Source organism: Tachyglossus aculeatus, chromosome 10 (genome assembly GCF_015852505.1).
Source record: "Tachyglossus aculeatus isolate mTacAcu1 chromosome 10, mTacAcu1.pri, whole genome shotgun sequence".
Classification (NCBI taxonomy): domain Eukaryota; kingdom Metazoa; phylum Chordata; class Mammalia; order Monotremata; family Tachyglossidae; genus Tachyglossus; species Tachyglossus aculeatus.
This window is the reverse complement of record NC_052075.1, coordinates 36,198,896-36,220,694: the sequence shown is the minus strand read 5'-3', so window position 1 is coordinate 36,220,694 and position 21,799 is coordinate 36,198,896. Positions and strand designations below refer to the sequence as shown.

Genomic DNA, 21,799 nt, shown 5'->3' with positions numbered 1-21,799 from the left:
CATGACACACTGGAGAAGTCAGTTTCATTAGTACATGTTCAGGCCATGTTTTCCCACACCTCAAGAACCTCCAGTGGCTGCTCACCACCTCCATATCAAGCAGAAACTCCATACCATTGGCTTTAAAGCACTCAATCGCCTTGCCCCTCCTACCTCACCTCCCTTAATCCTTCTCTAGTCTGTGACCAATCTGATCCAGGTTACTGGGCTGTGTCTTAAACTGGTCACTGCACTTTCAAAAATATGAAGGACCCTGGAGGGAGTTTCAAGAACTTTCCCCTTCCTACCTTCCTACCAGACAATCACTCCTTCTGCCTTCAAAGCATTATTAAAATCACATCTCCTCCAAGAGCCTTCCCCCCAAAAAGCCCTTAGTTCCTCTTCCCCCTCTCTGTTTGTGTGGTCACCCTGGCACTTGGATTTGTGCCCTTTATTCATCCCTCCCTCAACCTAACAGCACTTATCCAGAATTTAGACATTTATATTGTCTGTCTCCCCATCTAGACTGTATGCTCACTGTGAGCAGAGAACACATCTACAGACTCTGACATATCGTACTCTCCCACTGTACTAAGGTACAGTGCTATGCACCTGGTAAGCGCTCAATAAATATGACTGATTAATTGATCAGGCTAAGAAGTTGTGATTCTGAAGTTATGACAACTGCTTGGCAGACTGCCCAGCCCCTGACCACGTTTGACCAGACCACCTCAAGTTACATAGTTTGACCTGCAAAGAGAATAAAAGAAATCAGATTCTCATTTTTCTACCAGTCTGCCATTCATAGTTCATTGTCCTGGACATATGGGTGTATAAGGCTGGACCCCTGCTAGCTACATCGTTACTGCAGGAATAGAATCCATGGTTTGAATGGATAAATTTCACATCACTTACCTTTGCGACCTCTTGCTTTTCACAAATTAATGTCTCTCTTCCAGAAGGACCATTACACGACACCTACCTGATGTCTGAGAAAGTGAGTCTTCTGATGTTTAAATTTCCGTTCAGCAACCACTAGGGAATAATGATCACAGAAACCCAAATAGGCAAGTGCTTGCTGCCTTAAGCTCTTAATGCGATACTTCACACACAGTAAGCACTCAATAAATACCACTGATTGATTTGGATGTGTTTCCATGCCTCTCCCAATCCTTAAACCTTGGCACAGTCACCCAGGGCCCGAATAGTGCTCTGCCCACAGTAAGTACTTACTAAATAATACCGCTACCACTAAACAATGAGCTTGAAAGGTTAGCTAGACTCAAAGTTCTTTTTTTGTGGTATTTGTTAAGCACTCACTATGTGTCAAGCACTGTTCTAAGTGCTGGGGTAGGTACAAGTTAATCAGGCTGGATACAGTCCCTGTCCCATTTGGGGCTAACAATCTAAGTAGGAGGGATAACAGTTATTAAATCTCCATTTTACACAGAGAAGTTAAGCACTTGGGAAAGTACAATATCACAGAGTTGGTAGACACATTCCCTGCCTAAGTCTAAGGGGTCTGAGGATGGTACTTCCAATGTGAGGCCATGCTGATTGTCTGGGTTTCAGAAATATTCTACCTCCTCCAGCAGGTAACCAGGAATTGGAATGAACAAAGTTGGGGTCTGATCATGAAGAGGCTTTCCATTAAGTCTTGCACATAATCATAAACACCAATTGTATTTATTACATGTTTACTGCATGTAGAGCACTGTACTAAGCTCTTGACTAAGGTAATAAGTGGAGAAGTTGATTCAGGAAGGTTCTTGCAATGATTTTTCTCATGGTAGAGGGTGAAGTGACACCACTAGAGTTCCTGGTCAGAACTAACTCCTTTTTTTAAATATTGTGACTTCTGCAGCAACCCAAATATTCACTGATATTTGTTTATGGCAGAGCAAAAATTCTTTCCTCCTTGTTTAAGAATTGAGGATTCTACTTCCCTTGGATGCCTGGTTTCGATAGGTCTCTCATTTCTTTGAGAACTGAAGTCTTCTCAGATCATCTCTCACTGGGTGTTATGAAGCACTGTGGCCTAGTGGAAAGCATGGGCTGGGAGTTAGAGGATCTGGGTTCTAACCCCAGTTCTGCCAGTTACCTGCTGTGTGACCCTGAACAAGTCACTTAACTTCTCTGTGACCCAGTTTCCTCAACTGTATAATGGAGATCCGATGCCCATTCTCCCTCATATTTAGGCTGAGAGCCCCGTGAGGGACAGGGACTCTGTCCAACTTTATATCTATCCCAGTGTTTAGAGCAGTGCTTGACTCATAGTAAGTGCTTAACAAATACAATAATGATAATAATAATAACTGTTAAACACTTACTATATGCATGGCACTGTACTAAGTGCTGGGGTGGACACAAGCAAGTCGGGTTGGACACAGTCCCTTGCCCGTGTGGGGCTCATAGTTTCGATCCCATTTTCCAGATGAGGTAACTGAGGCACAAAGAAGTAAAGTGATTTGCCCGAGGTCACACAGCAGACAAGTGGCTGAGCTGGGATTAGAACCCATGACATTCTGACTCCCAAGCCTGTGCTCTATCCAATATGCCATGCTGCTTCTCCAATAATGATATGGCTTTCAGTAGTCGAGACACAACTGAGAAGATTCTCAAAATTCTTCCCCTGGGCATGAATAGTTGTCTTTGATCAGTCTTCTAAACATTAACGTGCACATTGGTTCTTAGGAGGATCGTAGAGGATCTGGATCTTCTGAAGACACACAACAAGTCGAGAATGTTGATGAGATACTGAATTTCTTTCATCTTGTCTTTCTGCCAATTATTCTTCCTACCATGATTTCTCCTTTGGACCATGGCAGAAGATAAACACAGGCAAAATGTCCATTTCAAAGGACTAAAGGATTGAACTAATGTGTTCCATTCCATTAGTATTTAAATAGAAAGTTGGCGAATCTTAACCTGAAACAGCTGCCGGGTGTCAGCAGGTCTTTGGATGCCTGTAAGTCGACTGTCATCAGTGCCTAGGAGAAAACTTAGATTCCTTCCCAGTGAGCACCAAGACTGCTTTCTACAAGAATGACCAGAAGATTTAAAAGAAAACCAGATCAATCTTAACCAAAAGGCATTTCCTGCGGGCAAAATGATACCAAACCCAAGGAAAATGAGATCATTCTAATTCTATCCTCTGTAACTGCTTCCAGCACCTAGTGGTTTGCACACAGTAGGTACTTAATAAGTGCTATTGCTACAACTACTACTAAAATGCCTTTTAGTTAAGATTAATTTTCTGGCCATTCTTGTAGAAAGTGGTCTTGGTGCTCCCTGGGAGGGCATCTAAGTTTCTTCCTAGGCACTGAGATGCCATCATCATCATTGGTGTAGTCCTGTTTCTTTCAGGCCCAATTTAATTTCTTTCAGTTCCGGGGGATGTGAGGCCGTGGGACTGTCCTAATTTGCATGACCAACCTACAAGAGTGAAGAATTCTGGAAAGAGCTATGTACCAACTCTGGGTTACTGAAAAACAATCCAGAATTGGGACTACACCAATGATGATGATGGTGATGATGATCAATCAATCATATTTATTGAGCGCTTACTGTGTGCAGAGCACTGTATTAAGCGCTTGGGAAGTACAAGTTGGCAACATATAGAGACAGTCCCTACCCAACAGTGGGTTCACAGTCTAAAAGGGGGAGACAGAGAACAAAACCAAACATACTAACAAAATAAAATAAATAGAATAGATATGTACAAGTAAAATAAATAAATAAATAAATATTTATTGTCATGATGATGATTATATTGGTATTTGTTAGGCAATTACCATGTTGCAAGTCCTTTACTAAGTGGTAGAAGCAGCATGGCTCAGTGGAAAGAGCGCAGGCTTGGGAGTCAGAGGTCATGGGTTCGAATCCCAGCTCCACCACTTGTCAGCTATGTGACCTTGGGCAAGCTACTTAACTTCTCTGTGCCTCAGTTACCTCATCTGTAAAATGGGGCTTAAGACTGTGAGCCCTAAGTGGGACAACCTGATCACCTTGTATCTCCCCAGTGCTTAGAACAGTGCTTTGTACATAGTAAGCACTTAACAAATACCACCACCATTATTATTATTATTATTATTATTATTATTATTATTATTACAAGCACTTGGGTTCTAATCCTGGCTCCACAACTTGTTTGTTGTGTAACTTTGGGCAAGTCACAACTTCCCTGTGCCTCAGTTATTTCACCTGTAAAATGAGGATTAATACTGTGATCCCCATGTGGAGCATGGACTGAGTCTAACCTGATTATCTTGTATCTACCCTAGTGCTAAATACAGTGTCTGGCACATAGTAAGCACTCCACATATATAACATAAAAAGCCTTCATGGAGCTCACAGTCAAAAGGGAAGAGGTATTGAATCCCCATTTTACAGATGAGAAAACTAAGGCATGGAGAAGTGGACTTGATCAAGGTCATGCAGCAGGCAATTGGTAGAGCCAGGATTAGAACCCAAGTCCTCTGACCCCCAGGCCCACTCCACTCTCTCTCCACTACGCCCTGCTGCTTCTCTGGATGCTGATGACAGCCGGCACCTTTCTCTGGTGACAGCAGTAACACCCTCAGAGTAAGATACTGCTTTATTCATTAATGTGATGTCGGAGGCTCTTTGCCCTCAAATGCTTCCCTGAGGCCAATGTTCAGAAGACCCTTCTGTAGCAGAGGGCAGGCTACGGAGGAAAAGGTATATTCTGGATGGATTGCGGCTCACGTTGCTCAAGGTCTTTGTCACCAAGTTCAGAAAAAGGAGAGTTTTCAAATCCTCTTTCTGTCTGGGGAAGGCTCACAGGACCCAGGCGTGGGTCCGGAGTGGGTCTTGAAATCACCAGAGGGATAAAAGGAGGGAGGGATAAAAGGAGACAGTAGCCTGGGAGGGTCCAAGGGGGTCTCGTCCCCAGGTCAAGAGGAGTGCAGCACAAGTTGGGATGTTTGCTGAGAAGGGGCAAAGTCATCTGTACACTTTCCCCTTCCTCTTTGTCCCTACCATTAAGTGTCCTTAGGAATTTCAGGGAGTCCCTGCCTAGAAGAGGCACTGAGAAATCACCTAACCCCTTTCTCCTCCTGGGAGCTCTGGACTCAAACCATGACAGGATCTACCTTTTCCTTCTGCACGCTCCTTAAGACGCTCCCCATGCTCCCGGGCAGGGAAAACTTCTCCTTCAGAGAGCACAAACCTCCCACCCAGGGAGAGGAAAATGTTAGGTGAATCCAGTAGAGGAACGAGAAGAGGAGGAGGGGCTGAGGGAGAAATAGTCAACTTCATCGGCTCAGCTCATGGCAGTCCATATTTAATGGGAAATTGTACCGCTGAAGCCGGAGTAATTCATGAATCTATCCCCAGGAGTCCCAAGAGCTGTAATATATGAACTGCCTTTGGAGTCCAGTGTAATATGCTTAATGTAACACTGCAGTCAGGGGAGCGATTTCTTACAAATAAAACACGAGGGCAGTGTAAATATCATTAATACTGAGTGAGAGATGTGGGAGTTCCAGAGGAACAGATTTTCGATTTCTGAAGTTGAGATTCTACCTGGAGAGGGAACTTGCTTTTAGTCACTAACTTTAAAAAATTGCTTGGTAATTGACCTCAAATGGGGCCCAATCCACAAGAGGCTCTTAAAAGCACACACACACACACACACTCCTCCCACCCCAACCCCTTTGCGGTGGCCCCAGAAGAGGCCCAGCAATTGGTCAGTTTGCCCCAGCCCAAGCGAAGCAAGACCAAGGTGCCAATTAGCTGGGAAACCAGGCCCAATCAGCTTCCTTTTGTCTGAATTTCCTGGACGGTTGATGGGAAGGCAGGTGTTCCAAGTTACCTAGGTAATAGAGCTGCCCAGTTTTCCTCATAATTCCCGATGATTGGGGGAGATTTGGCCTTTCCAGGATGTCTGGGGACTACTGACACAGAAAAACTGGGCAGAAATGAAGGGTGGCATCAAGTGGGAGACAAGAGGAATGCTCTGTAAAGCCCTTCTTTGAGTACGTGTCACGGTCTGCACACTTTCCTCCTCTCAAGCAAACCTACTCTCTGTACCTCAACCTCATCTATCTTCGCAGCCTATGCCTTGCCCATGTCCTTTTCCTCTGGCCTGGGGCACCTTCCCCCTTCACGTCCAACAGACCACCACTCTCCTCACCATCAAAACCTTCCTAAAATCACATCTCCTCCAAGAAGCTGTTTCTAAGTCTTCATTTCACCATTTGCCGTCCCCTCTGTGTTGCTTCTGCACTTGGCTGTGTATCCCTTAAGCACTTTGATACTCACCCCAGCCCAACAGCATCTTCATACATATCCTTACATTCTACTATTTCCCCTATCCATAATTTATTTTAATGACTGTCACCACCTGTAGACTGTAAGCCCCCTTGTGGGCAAAGATCATGGCTACCAACTCTACTGCATTATATTCTCCAAGCACTTGGTACAGTGCCCTGCATACAGTAAATGCTCAATAAATACCACTGATTGATTATTTCTCATTATGCACTTACTCTGTGCCAGGCTAAGCACGGAGCTAATCAGATCAGAAACAGTCCCTGACCCAGGCTGTGTTCATAGGTAAAGAGGGAGGGAGGGCAGGCATTTTATCCCCTTTTTGTAGCTGGCATAGCAATTGTTAAACACTTACTGTATGCCAAGTACTAAGCACTGGGGTAGATACAAGATGATCAGATCCTTCACAGTCTCTGGCCCTTGTTGGGCTCACAGTCTAAGGAGGAGGGAGACCAAGTATTCCATCCCCATTTTACAAACAAGGAAGTATGGCCCAGAGAAGTGACAAAGTGACTTGCCCAAAGCCGCCCATCAGGCCTGGGTCCTCTGCCTCCCAGTCTTGTGGTCTTTCTACTAGGCTTCTCTGCCTCTCTACATGTAACTGAACATCAACTTAGTAGTGATACCCATTCCAAAGGAATGGCTAATTGTAGCTCCTAGGGGCCCCGCTTCTGCCTTTAGTTCCAAGAACTTCTTGGCCTGGGTGCTGCAAAAGGCATTGTTTGCACAGAGGGAAATGGCAAATGCATATAGGTCTCAATACAACAGAACAGGTTCTTTTCTTGACTGGCTAAATGGATGTCACTGGGTAGTTAGTTCACACTTTTTCTGTTTCTCATCTCTCACCGCCTCTCTTCTACTCCAGAGGCCTTGAAGTGCAACATAGAGCTATTATCCAGGATGGGTCCTGATGAGCAACTCGAAACCGTGAACACACAGCCTCTAACTGATTAAAAAAAAAATCCTTGGATGGGAACTAGAAAGCAGGTGGCCTGGAGTGGGCTCTTGTGTAATTTCAAGTTTTGCCAAGATGAAAATTCCCACCGTTTTACAGAGAATTAGATCTGGAAAGCTCCTGGGGAGATCAACTCATGTAGCACCCTAGCTCCAAACAGGACTTAGCCTGAATCTGAGGCTTTAGTCTTCACCCTCCACCCTCTTCCTTCCCCCTCTGGCACTCTTCCCTTCCTGTTGGGCCAATCCCACATTGTCCTTTGGCCACCTGCTCTGAGATTTAACAACTCTCACCTCCAAGGAATTCTTCCTAACATCTCACTTAAACAGCCCCCGCAGCAGTTCAAGGGCATTTTACCTTGTTTCAGGAGTCAGTGGATATAGAAAACATTTGCGCCAACATTCTAGGTATAATCTTCTTTCAAGTGCTGGCAGACAGTGCTAAGGGAAAGGAAGAGAACCTAATATTGAGCAGGCAGACAAAATGTCTTGGGAAAACAAGGGGGAGATGAGTTTTGGATGGTTGTAAAGTGAGCATTGAGGGAATAATTGACCCAACTGGACTGGACCTTAAAAACTTTACCCCATCTCTCAGTCCCTAACCTCCCGAGCATAACAAAGTTGATAAAATAAGCATCTCCTCTAGCTGGATAGACCACTGGAGGTGTTTTGGAGAACCTGTCAGTCAATCCCACTTCGTTTTCCATTACTAGATCCTCCAGAACTTTGATAATCTACATCCCGGTTTGCCCACAATTCCCTGACACACTCGCTCACTTCTCACTCTGGCGAGAAGCAGCAGGGCCTAGTGGATAGAGCACGGGCCTGGGAGTTAGAAGGTCATGGGTTCTAATCCCGGCTCTACTGCTTGTCTGCTGTGTGGCTTCGGGCAATTCACTTAACTTCTCTGAGCCTCAGTTCCCTCATCTGTAAAATGGGGATTAAGACTATGAGCCCTATGTGGGACAAGGACTGTGTACAACCCAATTATCTTGTATCTCCCCCAGCACTTAGAACAGTGCCTGGTACATAGTAAGCACTAAACAAGTGCCATTATTTTTATTATCATTATTGTTATTGTAACCGAGACACCACATTTTCAACATCCACTTTTTCTTGCCTTTTGGAGTGCTGCTCCTATTTGCTCTGTGGTCCATGTCAGTCTCTGCCTGTCTGGTCTAACCCAGTTCCATCTGCAATGGGAGTCTTGGTTGCTAAACGGTCGCTTCAGCCCTCCATCCCCAGAATCACCGACTCTACCTTGTCAACTGTTCCTGATCCAGACCCAGGAGCCCATTCCGAGGGCCTTCAGAAATGGGTCCTGGTGGGCAACATTTCAACAAAAACAAGCACATTTGCAACTTGAATTTAATTCATCGGAATGCCCGAAACTCCAACCAAGTTTCCAAAGACGCACCTGCCTGATTTGCAGAACTCCACCTTCTCTCACGACTTAATAAGCCCAAGTAACACATGTCACATTTCCATGACCCAATTGGATATCGTTACTCCAGCAAGGTGAAGCTCAGTGCAGTCCAAAAGTCAGACTTTTTTCTTCTTCACAAAGTTTGCAAACGGCCCAAATAAGTGGGCTTTAGGATAATCCATCTGAACACCATCCCGGGCTCGGTCCCGGGTATTACCGATCATGACATACACATTTCAAGTGAGATCTCTACCACCCGAGGTGAAAACCGTAGCCCATGGCTTCCCTCAGCTGACGCTCACCATCTGAGCAGGCCAGGGAATGTAGGAAGGGCCAGATGGAGACATTCTGTGTCCAGACCAAGCTCAAGACTGGTCACAGTTCCCGCAGTAAGAAGCACAGCCAGGCTGAAATCAGACTACACACTACCCAGACTGCTTTCTTAACAAGCACGTGGGACTGACATAAGCACGTGCACTGAAATCGCAAGGAAGGGCAGCCTCACAGCTGTCCACAGACCCAAACACTATCAGGAATGGGAAATCTTAGTTCAAAAAACAACACCTGGGTTGCTGCAATACACAAAAGTTTATTTTTAAGGGGTTCTTTTCCTTTTCTGAAGGCAAAATATAATAGAACTGAACATCAATGTATTTTGTACAACAAAAACAGTTTTTAATATGAGAACAGACAATCCGTGAAGAATCTTGTTTTTTAAGTCTTAGAACGGCTTCCCTTTTTAAAAATCATGCTTTCTTGCGGTCAACAAGGAGTTGGCACGAAGATATCCTGGCAGTCGGGTCAAGAGTGGAAACAGAGGCAGGGAGGGGAGGGCGTCTCAGATCCTTGTCAGCTGGTGCCACAGACTGGAGGGCAGAATACTTTCAACCTTCTCCATCACAAAATTTAAGGGGGCAAACAAAGTGCTGAGAAACTGAAAAGGAACCAGGAGAGAGAGAAAGAGAGAGAGAGAGAACAGTCAGGAGGTTATTCCTAAAGGTAAGAGGAGAGAGACAAACTCTGAGACACTCTGATCTTTAGGAGGCATTTAATTTCAGATGGCTATTTAAAGGAAATGCACAACTATTAACAGACCAGCATTCTGACACTTTGGCTTCAAGAGCTGATGAGTGGCTAAGAGTAGGCGATCAAGACATCCTTCATCAAATTCCCACCCAGAATCCTGGCTCTCCCACCTAAGCACCACTGAATCTCTGGGATCCACCTTCTGCCTCTGCATTTGGCTGTTGATTCCTAAGGTGCGGAGCCACAAGAGGTACAAGACAAGTACACAGAATTTCTAATAACTTATAGGCCAGAGCAATGGACTGGGACTAACTTTGTTAACTTCCTGCTTGAGGAGAAAAAGGAAGCTGAAGCAAAGGAAGTCGGGCTGATGAGTTTTGCATGGTTTTGGGATCCCTTTGCCCCGGAGTCCGCGCAGTCTGGATTCATTCCTCCAGTGCCCGAAAAAATGGTTGCCACAACAACACATTAACGGCTGCTCTCCAGCTGGTTTCACCCATCAAATCTACTTTGCATAAGAACCGATTCTCTCCTAGAGACCCAATGGAACAAAGCGTGACATTTAACTGGAACCTTCCAGGACAGTCCAGGTTCCTGCTGCTTCAGGAACTTGGCTATTTTATAGGCCAATCTGATTTTCTTAGAGACAGGTAGAGAACTGTTGGACAACTTCATTCCTGAACAGAAGATATGCTGTTTTGCCCTGCCAGGAATGCAGTCCTCATCTACTCTCTATGGGCATATTTGCATTTAAAGGGGGCCACCGAGCCATGTTATTGTTCTAGAAAGCTCACCATGACACAGTTGCTTGGAACTGAAGGCAATACCTTCTGCCCCACTCCCAGTCTCCAAGGCAAACCCACCAGATGACCAGGATGACTTGAAAATTGACCACGTGATGGTGGAGAATGTATTACGAGTAACTGAAGAACTATGAACCACTGAAGGGAGAGGGACATCTCTTCCCTTTCTCATCTAGCATCTATTACTAGTCAAAGACCAAGCTGGCTCACAAGGCTGTTGAAGGAAGGGAGATTGGGAAAGAAATTGATTTAGCAATGCCACTGGGTTGTACTACAGGAAAATTCCACCAATGAAAAGCCATTCTGACAAAGCCTGAAGAAGAGACCTCATTTTGCCAGAATGTGTGCCTGCACTGGGGGTTTCAAACAGAATTAGGGAGCGTTCTGACGGAGCATGACTGTTTGTACTGAGCACGCTGCTGTGTCAGAAGAAACACTTGTGCGGGTTTCCCTGGGTCCGGGGTTTCGGCCTGGTCGCCTGGTTGTAGGAGAAATGGTCAAACTCATTTATGACGGGCCAGGGCACGGCACACTAGGCTTGAACTGCACTATCTCATAGACGAAGTGCCTTCGTTAGGGGCAGGGGGAAAGATCATTATCTGAAAAGTTAAGCCCAAATGAAGAACAGCAGACACAGCCGGTCTCTGTCTATGAGCAAAGTTCTGTCCGGATGGCGGGGGCAGACTGTTGAGTTTTAAACGAGAACTCGTGCTAACTGAATCAGGGTCTCACGGTAAGGAAAAGCAATTGGAATAATAACTTTTTTTTAAAGCTTTGCTTCCTGAAACCCCGTTATCTGGAATAAGGTCAGGTCTCCCAAGGTGCACTGCTAACATTTAAAACGTCCCAGCTTATCTGAATAAGTTCCAGGTGCCCCACTGTAATCCAACAATTGACATTTCACTGTGATCAATATCTGACTTCAAAGAGCTTTGGAACTATAACTAAAGAAGACGGTCAAAAGTCAGAAGGCTCAATCTCGGGACGGGACAGAGAACAGAAGGGCACAGACAGGACACTTGAAAGCAGAGAAGGTCAGGAGACTGACCTTCCCACATTCTGGTGGGGCTGAGTTTGGAATGATAACTTATTTCTATGAGGACCCTTATCTTGGCAACAAAACACTTGAGGAAGTGTCAGTCCTACTTCCCAGAAGGGCATTTTCCCAGTAAAACCCTTCATTGTCACTGGCTTCCAGTTTTCTCTACTGCTGGAGCCCCAGCTCAGAGTTGTACATAAACCTGGGAACACGGTGGCCATTTTCTAACATGGAAGGGAAGAGAACATTTCTCTTGATCAAGTAAAAACCCAGTTTCACAGACAGTCCACAGCTTCTTTCAAGGACTGAGAAAATGAACTTCTTTCACAAGCTAGAAATGGCTGCAAGGTGTCTTCAGCCTGGAAGGTTCATTCATTCAATCGCATTTGTTGAGCACTTGCTGGGAGCAAACCACTACACTGGTGCTTGGGAACATACAGTGGAAAAAAAGGCCCTTGAGATGCTTATAGTCTTACGGTGGGGGAAACGGGCAGACAAATTGAATGCCTACAGTGGAGGTGGGGGGCAAGAGCAGGGAAAGGAACAACCCAGATAAAACTTGTAGGAGCCAGGATTTGGGAAAATGAAATACCTGGAGCATAGAAATACTAAGAGTGGCTGAAATTCAGACTTGGAGTGAGAGAGGGGCATTATCAGGGGCTACTAGTGATGAATTCTCTAGACTGTAAGTTCTTTGTGGGCAGGGACCATGTCTACCAACTCCATTATATTCATTCAATCGTATTTATTGAGCACTTACTGTGTGCAGAACACTGCGCTTGGAGGGTACAATTTGGCAACAGAGACAATCCTTATTCAATATTGTACTCTCCCAAGCACTTAGTGCAGTGCTCTGCACACAGTAAGTGCTCGATAAATATGACTGGCTGACTGATGAATGATGGGGGAGATATCATAGTAGAGAAGCAGAGTGGCTCAGTGGATAGATCACGGGCTTGAGAGTCAGAGGTCACAGTTTCACATCCCGGCTCCACCAATTGTCAGCTGTGTGACTTTGGGCAAGTCACTTAACTTCTCTGTGCCTCAGTTACCTCATCTGTGAAATGCAGATTAAGACTGTGAGCCCCACATGGGACAACCTGATAACCTTGTATCCTCCCCAGTGCTTTGCACATAGTAAGTGCTTAACAAATGCCATCACTATTATTATTATTATTATTATATCTAGGGTTAGGATGGAGAATGAAGCAAGCTGGTTCGGCGTACATCTACATAGTCTTGGATTTGGGCGAAGTTCTTTCTCTCTGGGCTATGCAGTGAAAGGGAAGGTGACTCTGATCTTCCTCCGGGGGTACTGCAGGGCCCCCTGTTCTTCAGAGCATTCAGAGGCCAGCACGACATGATGGTCGAATGCCCAGGTGTGAGTCAAAGAAGGGAAAAAAATGCCACAGGCCCGACTAATTCTGGCATTAAGTTCACCTTCTGATCTACTCAGCCTCCTCCAGGAGCCCTCCAAAAGAGAAAGGGAAGGGGCTGCAGCCAGGGTGAGGCCTGCAGGGTGTACTGATTGTGCTCTGGCCGGGGCACAAGCGAGGACGCGGGTTGCTGGAGACGGATCTGTTGGGGCACCCGGGGTGGAGAGGGGGCATCCACACCTCTGGAGGGGTGGCCCAGGGAGGTATCTGCAGCTGGGCCCCTTCACTGGGAATGGGAGAGAGAAAGGAAGGCTGTGGCCTTCAGCAGGGTGGCAGATTTACACTCAAACCAGGCCCGGTGGGTGGCCCCAGCTGGGCCTGGGGAGTGGAAGGTCTCAGGAAACTTCCCAGGCCCCACTACCAGCATGCATGAAAGCTTCCAAGTTGGGGTCCTGATTCTGGGGCACTTTACAAGGAGCCAGTATATTTTGGGGGAATAACACAGGGAGATCAATACAGCATTTTCAATCTTCATGTCAGACGGGACCCCGGCTGTTTGGGCAGTTTTCTCTCAATCCAGAGCCAGGTCAGAGAAAACACAAACCCTAGGCTGGAGCCCCAGACTGGCTCCACGATCCAGAGTGAGAAGGTTCCCCGTGGGCAAGGCTACCACTTCGCCCCCAGTGGGCTTTAAATGCCCATCCCCTGGACATTTGTTGAGTAGGGATAGTCCACCCTCTGGGGTATGACAAAATTCACCCCCAAAGCTCAGAGAAGCATCTCCATTCCCCTGGCTGAAGGATAGTGGGAGCCCAAAAGTCACCATTTGGTCAAATCGCAGCCCCAGCATCCTCCCCCTGCCTCATTTAAATTTTGGCCGCTAGACTCCCTGCTGAACAGGGGCTTGGGGAAAAGCGGATTTTTTTTAAGATTTCAAATACAAGCCAACAGTAGGATTTTCTTTCCAGAGCATTCTAAGTCTGTGACACCCCTAATCATGTCAACCTTGCTGCCACTCTTTGTGCTTGTAAGTGTCAATTCTGAGGAGCTGGGTGGGAGAGGGAGCACTGACCAAAGAGTTCCAGTTTAAGTACTGGAGGTCCCCCCCACCCTGCAAACCCAAGCCCTTAATCCTGGACAGGCGGGTTATTCCCCTTGAGACGTGGGGTAGAGCTAAAATGCACACATCTATGGCATAGGTTCAGGCCCCAGAGAGAGAACCCCTGAATTGTCAGACAGTTGTTACTCTTCTTTCCTCTTTCCCTTTCCACAGGCCTCAAACCCGTCCCCCATCTAAGTCTGCCTGTGAAGAAACAAGTATTTTTTCACTTTTCCTTCTGAGGTTTTTCCATCTGCCCCCACTGAACGTATGCGCTTGGGCCTGCCTGCCTCCCCCATTAGACTGTAAGCTTCTCGAGGGCAGGGACTGGGTCTTTTGCTTCCATTATACTTTCCCAACTGTCCAGTACAGTGCTTTGCCTGCAACAAGATCTCAGTGATACCACTGAATGAATGAATGGATGAAGCCTGTGTGGACACCTTCACCCCAGATGGAGTGTGTTTAAAATTTGGATGTCTCTCTCAGGGATTCCAAAAAGAGAAGTTTTAGAGCTTGCTTTCAAAAACCTTCCTAAGTCTGAGCCACCAAGCATGAGGGTAAAGCTTCATTTCAGAATGAAGATCCGCCCCCTGATGTTTAAAAATGATGTGGGTGAGACATCATCTGCCTGAACATGTTCCTGCTGCCCCTTTCTTTCTCCCTAACCAGGCAGCTTCAAAAGGCTCAAATTGAAAGCTACAAGGAGCCACGTGCACATTCTCTGGGCTGGTTCTGCCTCAGATCTCTCGCCTGTCAACGCTCCTGCCCAGGGGCAGGGCAACCTGTGGCCTTTCTGGAATCCTATTAGCCTGAGCCATCGGGAGTGGGAACAGAGTAACCTTGGCTGTGGCTTGGCTTCCTCTACCCTGACCAGCCAACAACTGGCCGGTCCCTTCTTCGTTTTCCTCTGACAAATCAGAGCCCCGGACCTTGCCCTGGAGGGTGGCAGTGGTCTCGGCCTGAAGATGGGGCTGCCCGTCCCACAGACTGAAAACCAAGGCCTCCCACACTATCCCCTGGATGAAAGAGAGAGAGAGAAAGAGAGAGGGAGAGAGCATACTCACGGCTTTTGCGAAGACGCCCATGAGCTCGGGGAACTGATGCGTCAGCAGCGCCAGCATGGCCGTGAACGAACACAGCCCGGCGGTGAAGAGGATGAAGAAAGGAAGCTCCTTCTTCGGGTAGACGGAAACATCGTGGAAAGCTGTGGGGGAGTTAGAGGGGGAGATTAGTGGGCAGGAAGAAGCATCTGCAGGAGGGAGTGTTCCCGGCCTGGGCCCGATGAGCCCCTTTCCCCACCATGAAGCGAGAAGAGCTTCGGCCTTGCTGGGGGAACTGGCCCGTCGGTGTCCTCTGATCCGAGCCCTTCAGGCTAAGCCCCTTCCATCCCGGTGGGTTTCCCTGGCCCCCACAGCCCCACCTCCCACTTCCTGCCAGTTTGCACCCTTGTCCAGGCATGTGTCACTAACACAGCCACATGACATGGGCAGTTGCCCTGGGGCCCTGGGGCTCTGGACTGCAAGCTCCTTGTAGGCAGGGAACCCATTCATTTATTCATTCAATTGCATTTATTGAGCGCTTACAGTGTGCAGAGCACTGTACTAAGTGCTTGGGGAGTACAAATTGGCAACATATAGAGACAGTCCCTACCCAACAACAGGCTCACCATCTAGAAGGGGGAGGCAGACAAAACAAAACAAGTGGACGGGTGTCAATACCATCAGAATAAATAGAATTATAGCTATAGACACATCATTAATAAAATAAATAGCATAATAAATATGTACAAATAAAATAGAGTAATAAATATGTACAAATATATACAAGTGCTATGGGGATGGCGATGGGGAGGGGAGGAGAAGGAGGAGAGGAAAAAGGGGGGCTCAGTCTGGGAAGGCCTCCCAGAGGAGGTGAGTTCTCAGTAGGGCTTTGAAGGGAGAAAGAGAGCTAGTTTGGCAGATGTGTGGAGGGAGGGCATTCCAGGCCAGAGGTAGGACGTGGGCCGGGGTCGACGACGGGACAGGCAACCCATCTACCAACTCTGTTATAATGTACCATCCCAAGTGCTTAGTACAGTGCTCTGCACACAGTAAGCACTCAAAAAATACCACTGATTGATTGGAACTAGCAAAGAGCAAGGGGCATTGGGTAACCAAGTACTCAGTGAATTCTCCTCTTTCCTCTTTCTGTCTTTGTTGATCCCTTGATCCTCTAAATCATTGTAATGCCTGCCCTACTGTCACCCTACTACCTTTCAGGAAAAGCAGCACCTAGCTCCACAAATCCCAAACACGGCAATGGCCCAAAGTATGGCCTCTTTGTGCGCACAATGTGGCTGGGAGCGTGGGTCCAGCACTGACATTAACAGACACACATGCACAAGCAAATTTCTGTCAGTGGTGGTGTCTTCAAATACAAAAGCTTGTGGAGCGCGGGGGGGCGGGGGGGGGGCGTTGTGTGGGTGTGGATGTGTGTGTGTGTGTGTGTGTGTGTGTGTGTGTGTGTGTGTGTGGAGGGGGGAGAATGAGGATTTAGAGCTGCTCTCCTTTGGGTCCTGCCCACCTCAGGCCCAGGACCGGCAGTGCCAGGCTGCCAGGGGGCAAGGACCACACTGAAAAGGCACCAGGCATCATCCCAAAGGAACCACTGGAACAAACAGAGGGTGGAGAAGTGTCTATGGAAGAGGTGACTAGAACCTCCAGCCTGGCTTAGGTGGGAACGGAAGCGTTTCGGTAGCCGGTCTGCAGGACAAAATATGCATGTACCCAGGTAGGGTCCACTTAGAGAGGGTTTCTGAAGGAAAGCCTTCACCCGACCCTAACTCTAACTCAATCCTCACCTCAAAACACCTCTGGAGGCCAGGGAGAAAGGTGGGCAGAGGAGGCAGAAGGAGAACTTCGATCTCGGCTTCAAGATCTCGGCTTTGGCTTCGGCTTCAAGGCTGTCCATCACCTCGCCCCCTCCTACTTCACCTCCCTTCTCTCCTTCTACAGCCCAGCCCGCACCCTCCACTCCTCTGCTGCTAACCTCCTCACTGGGCCTCATTCTCACCTGTCCTGCCGTCGACCCCCGGTCCACATCCTCCCCCTGGCCTGGAATGCCCTCCCTCCGCACATCCACCAAGCTAGCTCTCTTCCTCCCTTCAAAGCCCTACTGAGAGCTCACCTCCTCCAGGAGGCCTTCCCAGATTAAGCCCCCTCCTTCCTCTCCCCCTCCCCATCCCCCCGCCCCACCTCCTTCCCCTCTCCACAGCACCTGTACATATGTTTGTACATATTTATTACTCTATTTTACTTGTACATATTTACTATTCTATTTATTTCATTTTGTTAATATGTTTTGTTTTGTTGTCTGTCTCCCCCTTCTAGATTGTGAGCCCGCTGTTGGGTAGGGACTGTCTCTATATGTTGCCAGCTTCTACTTCCCAAGCACTTAGTACAGTGCTCTGCACACAGTAAGCGCTCAATAAATACGATTGATGATGATGATGATCTCTGGTCCTATCCCAGCTGCCACTGCCCAGGACCAGTGCCCCTTCTTCCCCTCAATGTGTACTTGCAACTTCAACTGGTCCTGGAAGCCCTTCCAGCTGAGGGAATAGAGTTGTCCAGGGCCAGAGGTGACCATCAGTGTGATGGGGTGGTGTGTGGCTGGGAGAGACACATCCAGTGACTGCCTGGGAGAGGTCAGGAAAGGTGGAACAACACAGTTCCACTGCATATGGGGTGCTACCTCTAGACTGTAAGTTCTCTGTGGGCAGAGGGAGTGTCTACCAACACTGTTGTACTCTCCCAAGTGCTTAGTACAGTGCTCTGCACACAGTAGACATTCATAAATATGACTGATTGATTGATTCTAAACTCAGCCTCCCCCCCAGTCCAAGTGAGAAGGTCGTTTATTCCAACTTTGGTGGTTTTAAGGAAGTCAACCCACGAGTGGAAGCTCTTACCCTGACCTTCAACCCTTAATGTCCACTATGTGCTTTTGGGGCCTGGGGCAGTGGCCCAACCATGCCTCCCACTTCCAGATGCCTTGCTTTGGAGCAACAGGTCCAGATTACCTCCCCTTCTTCCCCTTCCCATCTCCCTAAACTCGTGCCCACTAAGAATAGCCCAGTTACCCCTGGAGGCAGGGGCAGACAGAAAGGTGAGGTCAGAGGACTAAGGGGCTGGTCGCTGCGGACTGGCTCAGTGCTCCCCGTCCTGGTGAGCGGACTGGGGACTTGCGATAATGACGTTTTATTAGGAAGGAGATCCAAGGCAACTCAAAAAAAGCCAGTTCTCATATCAAAAGAAAAATCCCCACTGATACTTTCCCCAACAGTCAGTATGAGCATTCACAGGGAAATACTGATACTTTCCCCAACAGTCAGCAGGAGCATTTACAGGGAAATACAATTACCACCCCAGAAATCCTCTTTGCAGACCATTTTTGCACTTTTTCACGAGGTCTAGTAGACTGATCCTACAGGTTAAAGGTGACATTGCTGAGAGTGAGAGAACAGTGGAGGTGGCTTTTGGTGCAGAAATATGCCAGGCGACCTGGGGCAAATCACGTCACCTCTCTAGGCCTCGGTTAGCTAATCTGTGAAATGGGGCTAACCACACCTGGTCCCCTCTATTTCAATGGGATAAGGTGTGGAGAAATGAGATCGCTGCAAAGCCATGTGCAAATTCAAAGAATTACTATTACCACTTCACCATCTTCCCATTTTATTTTTAGTCCCATTTCCCAGATGGCAGCTCTCCTCACCAACCTTATAATAATTATGGTATTGGGTAAGCATTTACTATGTGCCAGGCACCGTCTGGGACCACTGGATTTAGCGCCAAACTATCCGAAGGCACTGGGATCAGGAGATGGGACCATTAAAATGGCTCCATAAGGCAGCAGGGAACCTGGAGTCAGATGGCGTTGTTCGAGAGAAAAATCAAGCAGTTTGGACTGCGTAGTTGCAGTCTCCCTAGATTTCACATCAGGCTGGGGCTTAGCAAAGCCACGGGTAATGAGACCCTGGCTACCTCGATCTGATGACGGCAACTCATTTTGCACCTAAGACACGCTACGTGGTGATTTGCAGCTGGCCCTACGGCGTCTACGTCGGAAAATTTACGCTCTCCCCACACAGAGCAATGTTCCACAGTATAAAGCATTTTGTGGGTTATATTTACGAGATGTTGTTATAATTAGGGTGATTATAAAGGGGTGGGGGAGAGACAGCTTAGCCAAAAGTCCTAAGCCTGATATCGGAGAGAGCAAAAAAAAAAAAAAAACGTTCTGACCCAGAACCACATACGGAGTCTTTTAAATTGTGACTTGTACACAGCTTACCCAAATCGATTGGATAATAACTAGTTAGCCCAGTTTGTCAAAACAATGTTGTAATACACTATACTCACAACTAATATTTTCCACATGTGGTCTGGGTCATCGCACAGTTTGCTTGGAAGGTGCTACAGGGCAGGGTCTGTCTTTCGTTCGTTTCTGCCCTTGCTGCGCCCACGAGAAGTGCTGTGTGAGTGTTAGTGAAATCAGTCTGTGAATCAGTTTGATGCACGTGGGAATCCCTTGGGCTGGTGGGATGGCCTCCCGAACCATCTCACCCGCCCTTGACCCCTTTTCAGGAGGGGTGTGGCACTTCTGCATCGGGCCGCTGCCTATTCACTCAACTTTCGCCTCCCGCCTTGACCCAATGGGGAAGGCATGTTGGCTGCCGGAGGGACCGCCCTGGTGTTTCCTTTGGGTAGGTGTGGCCTGCCTAGGGCCCCTCTCCCAGACTGGGGACACCAAGCCCATTGGGGGTCTCCAAGAGATGTCGGTCAATTTTCTTGCCACTCTACAGCAAGAGGAAATATTCCAGGCACCAACTGAACCCTTCCCAAGGGCAGCTGGTCATTTTTCCGGTGACCCATTGATGGCAAGCTGCTCTTTTTGGCCATTTCTAGAGGGTGGGGAGGAAGGGAATAGGTACATCTCTTGTCTGACCCTAGCGGTCCCCCCTCCTCCGCCCCCGGGTGATGTCACATAAGAATGCTACCAATCATTTGAAGCTTCCTTCCTCCCAGGAAGCTCTGCCCAACTGCTGGGAGTTTGCCCAGCCAACTTGGCTACTAGTCTGACTCAAAACCGAGGGATATGGTCCTCTAAGGGGGCAAGAGTCCAGTTTGCACTTGGGGAAAGGTCAGGGGCCACCTCTATTGTACTGTCCTCTCCCAAGCGCTGTGCACAGAGTAAGTAATCAGTGCCCACCATTGACTGAATGGTTGATTGATCAGGGAGAGGGTCTGGCAAGTCTCTGCTCCCCTCCACCCATCTGTGGAGTTCAGATCTGAGCCCCCAAAGAGAACCAGCCTTGTGGGTCAGTTTACGTTGGCCTTGGACCCAAGACCATCATCAGCTAGGAGTCTGACCATTATGGGGTGTGTCCTAGCACCACCACTGCCTGTAGACTCTGGACTTTCTTGCCTTCTACAAGACCAAATTAGCAACAGCATCCTTTGACCGAGCCAAGCCAGCTAACCTAACTTTTCAGGGTCGGGTTGGAGAGATCCGAACCGCCTCCAGAAACAGCACCAGAAGGTGTGGCGACACCAGTGATGAAATGCTTGCCCAGGCAAGGGACCACTAACTGACCGCTCCCTGATCCTCAGAAAACCGTCCTCAAGGAAGAGAGATGCCAATGACAATTGGCGGCCTGGGAAAGCACGCGGAAGAGTGGGAAGACTTACATGGAAGCAGCTCTCTGTCCGCCGTTTCCGTGCAGATCGGGTAGGGGTAAAACAGGTGCCCTTTCTCCAACGGGTAGGGAATCATCCTGAAAGCTGAAAAGAGACACCGACAAAGGGGCGTGAGACGGGTCGGATGGATGGTCATCACGCTGGCTCTGGGTCTTAGGAAGCACCAGCTCACCGTGGGCCCCGAGGATGCACCACTTAGGGAGGACAGGGAGGGCAGAGGGAGGGAAATGTTAGGGATGAAAACGGGGGCCCATCAAGCCGCTCTCTGAAAGCTGAACTCTGAGCTTCCTGGGCTGTTTCTTGACCCAAGTCATCTCGAATGGGCTTGGGCCCTCCTAAAACACAAAAATGATTTCAGTGCATTTTCTCAAAGTGGACCAGACTCCTGGCTGTATGGACTCAAGAAATATTGACCCAGAAGTATGATTTTCTCCCTTCTCGCCCTCAAAAATTTCCCCCAAGTTTATATAACTTTTAAAGCTCCCATAGCATGTAAAAAATAATAGATCTGGAGAGAGATTGATTATCTGTATTCCGGTGATGTCAGACCACCTGAATTATGCTCTTGTGCCTTACGATAACATTCAGATTCTTGACTGAATTACAGCTTTCCAATCAATCTATCCTTTTCCATTATCGCATATGTTACTCTCACTGTTCCAATGTCATCAACATGTTAGTCTCACTGTTCCTATGAACAGTGCTCCTTGAGGTCATTTTTCCCCTCCACATCTGTCCTATAAATACCGTACCCCGTAGATAGAAAATGCAGACTCCGACACAGCCGGGAGAGACATTCTCGATACCAAATCGAGGTTCTCCTGGATCTCTCTTTTGGGACACAGAGAAGGGATGGTCACGGACATCTTCAATCGTTTCTATTTTCAAATACGCCATTTAAAGCAATTGCGGGCCATCCTAAGCAGCATAATTACCCAACCCGCCTCAAAATGCTGTCAGTGGACATATTTATCTTCCGCATACTTATTCCAAACAGTAATAAGGGGACCCCAGAATGTTCTCCTCCACATAGGATGACAAGGTTTCATTGTAACCAGCCTCGGTC

The 21,799-nt window shown here is 47.7% G+C and overlaps 1 protein-coding gene across 6 annotated transcripts in view; it reads right to left on the bottom strand.

The window, feature by feature from the left end:
* Positions 1–9,228: 9,228 nt before the first annotated feature.
* Positions 9,229–21,799, bottom strand: part of ST7 (suppression of tumorigenicity 7) — a 215,423-nt gene continuing 202,852 nt past the window's right edge. For all 6 annotated transcript variants that reach the window (XM_038752200.1, XM_038752197.1, XM_038752196.1 and 3 more), the window contains 3 exons: positions 20,725–20,817; positions 15,061–15,200; positions 9,229–9,587 (listed from right to left, as the gene is read on the bottom strand). In XM_038752200.1, coding sequence (XP_038608128.1) covers positions 9,492–9,587; positions 15,061–15,200; positions 20,725–20,817 — 329 coding nt within the window. In that variant the 3' untranslated portion in view covers positions 9,229–9,491. The remainder of the gene's footprint in view (positions 9,588–15,060; positions 15,201–20,724; positions 20,818–21,799) is intronic.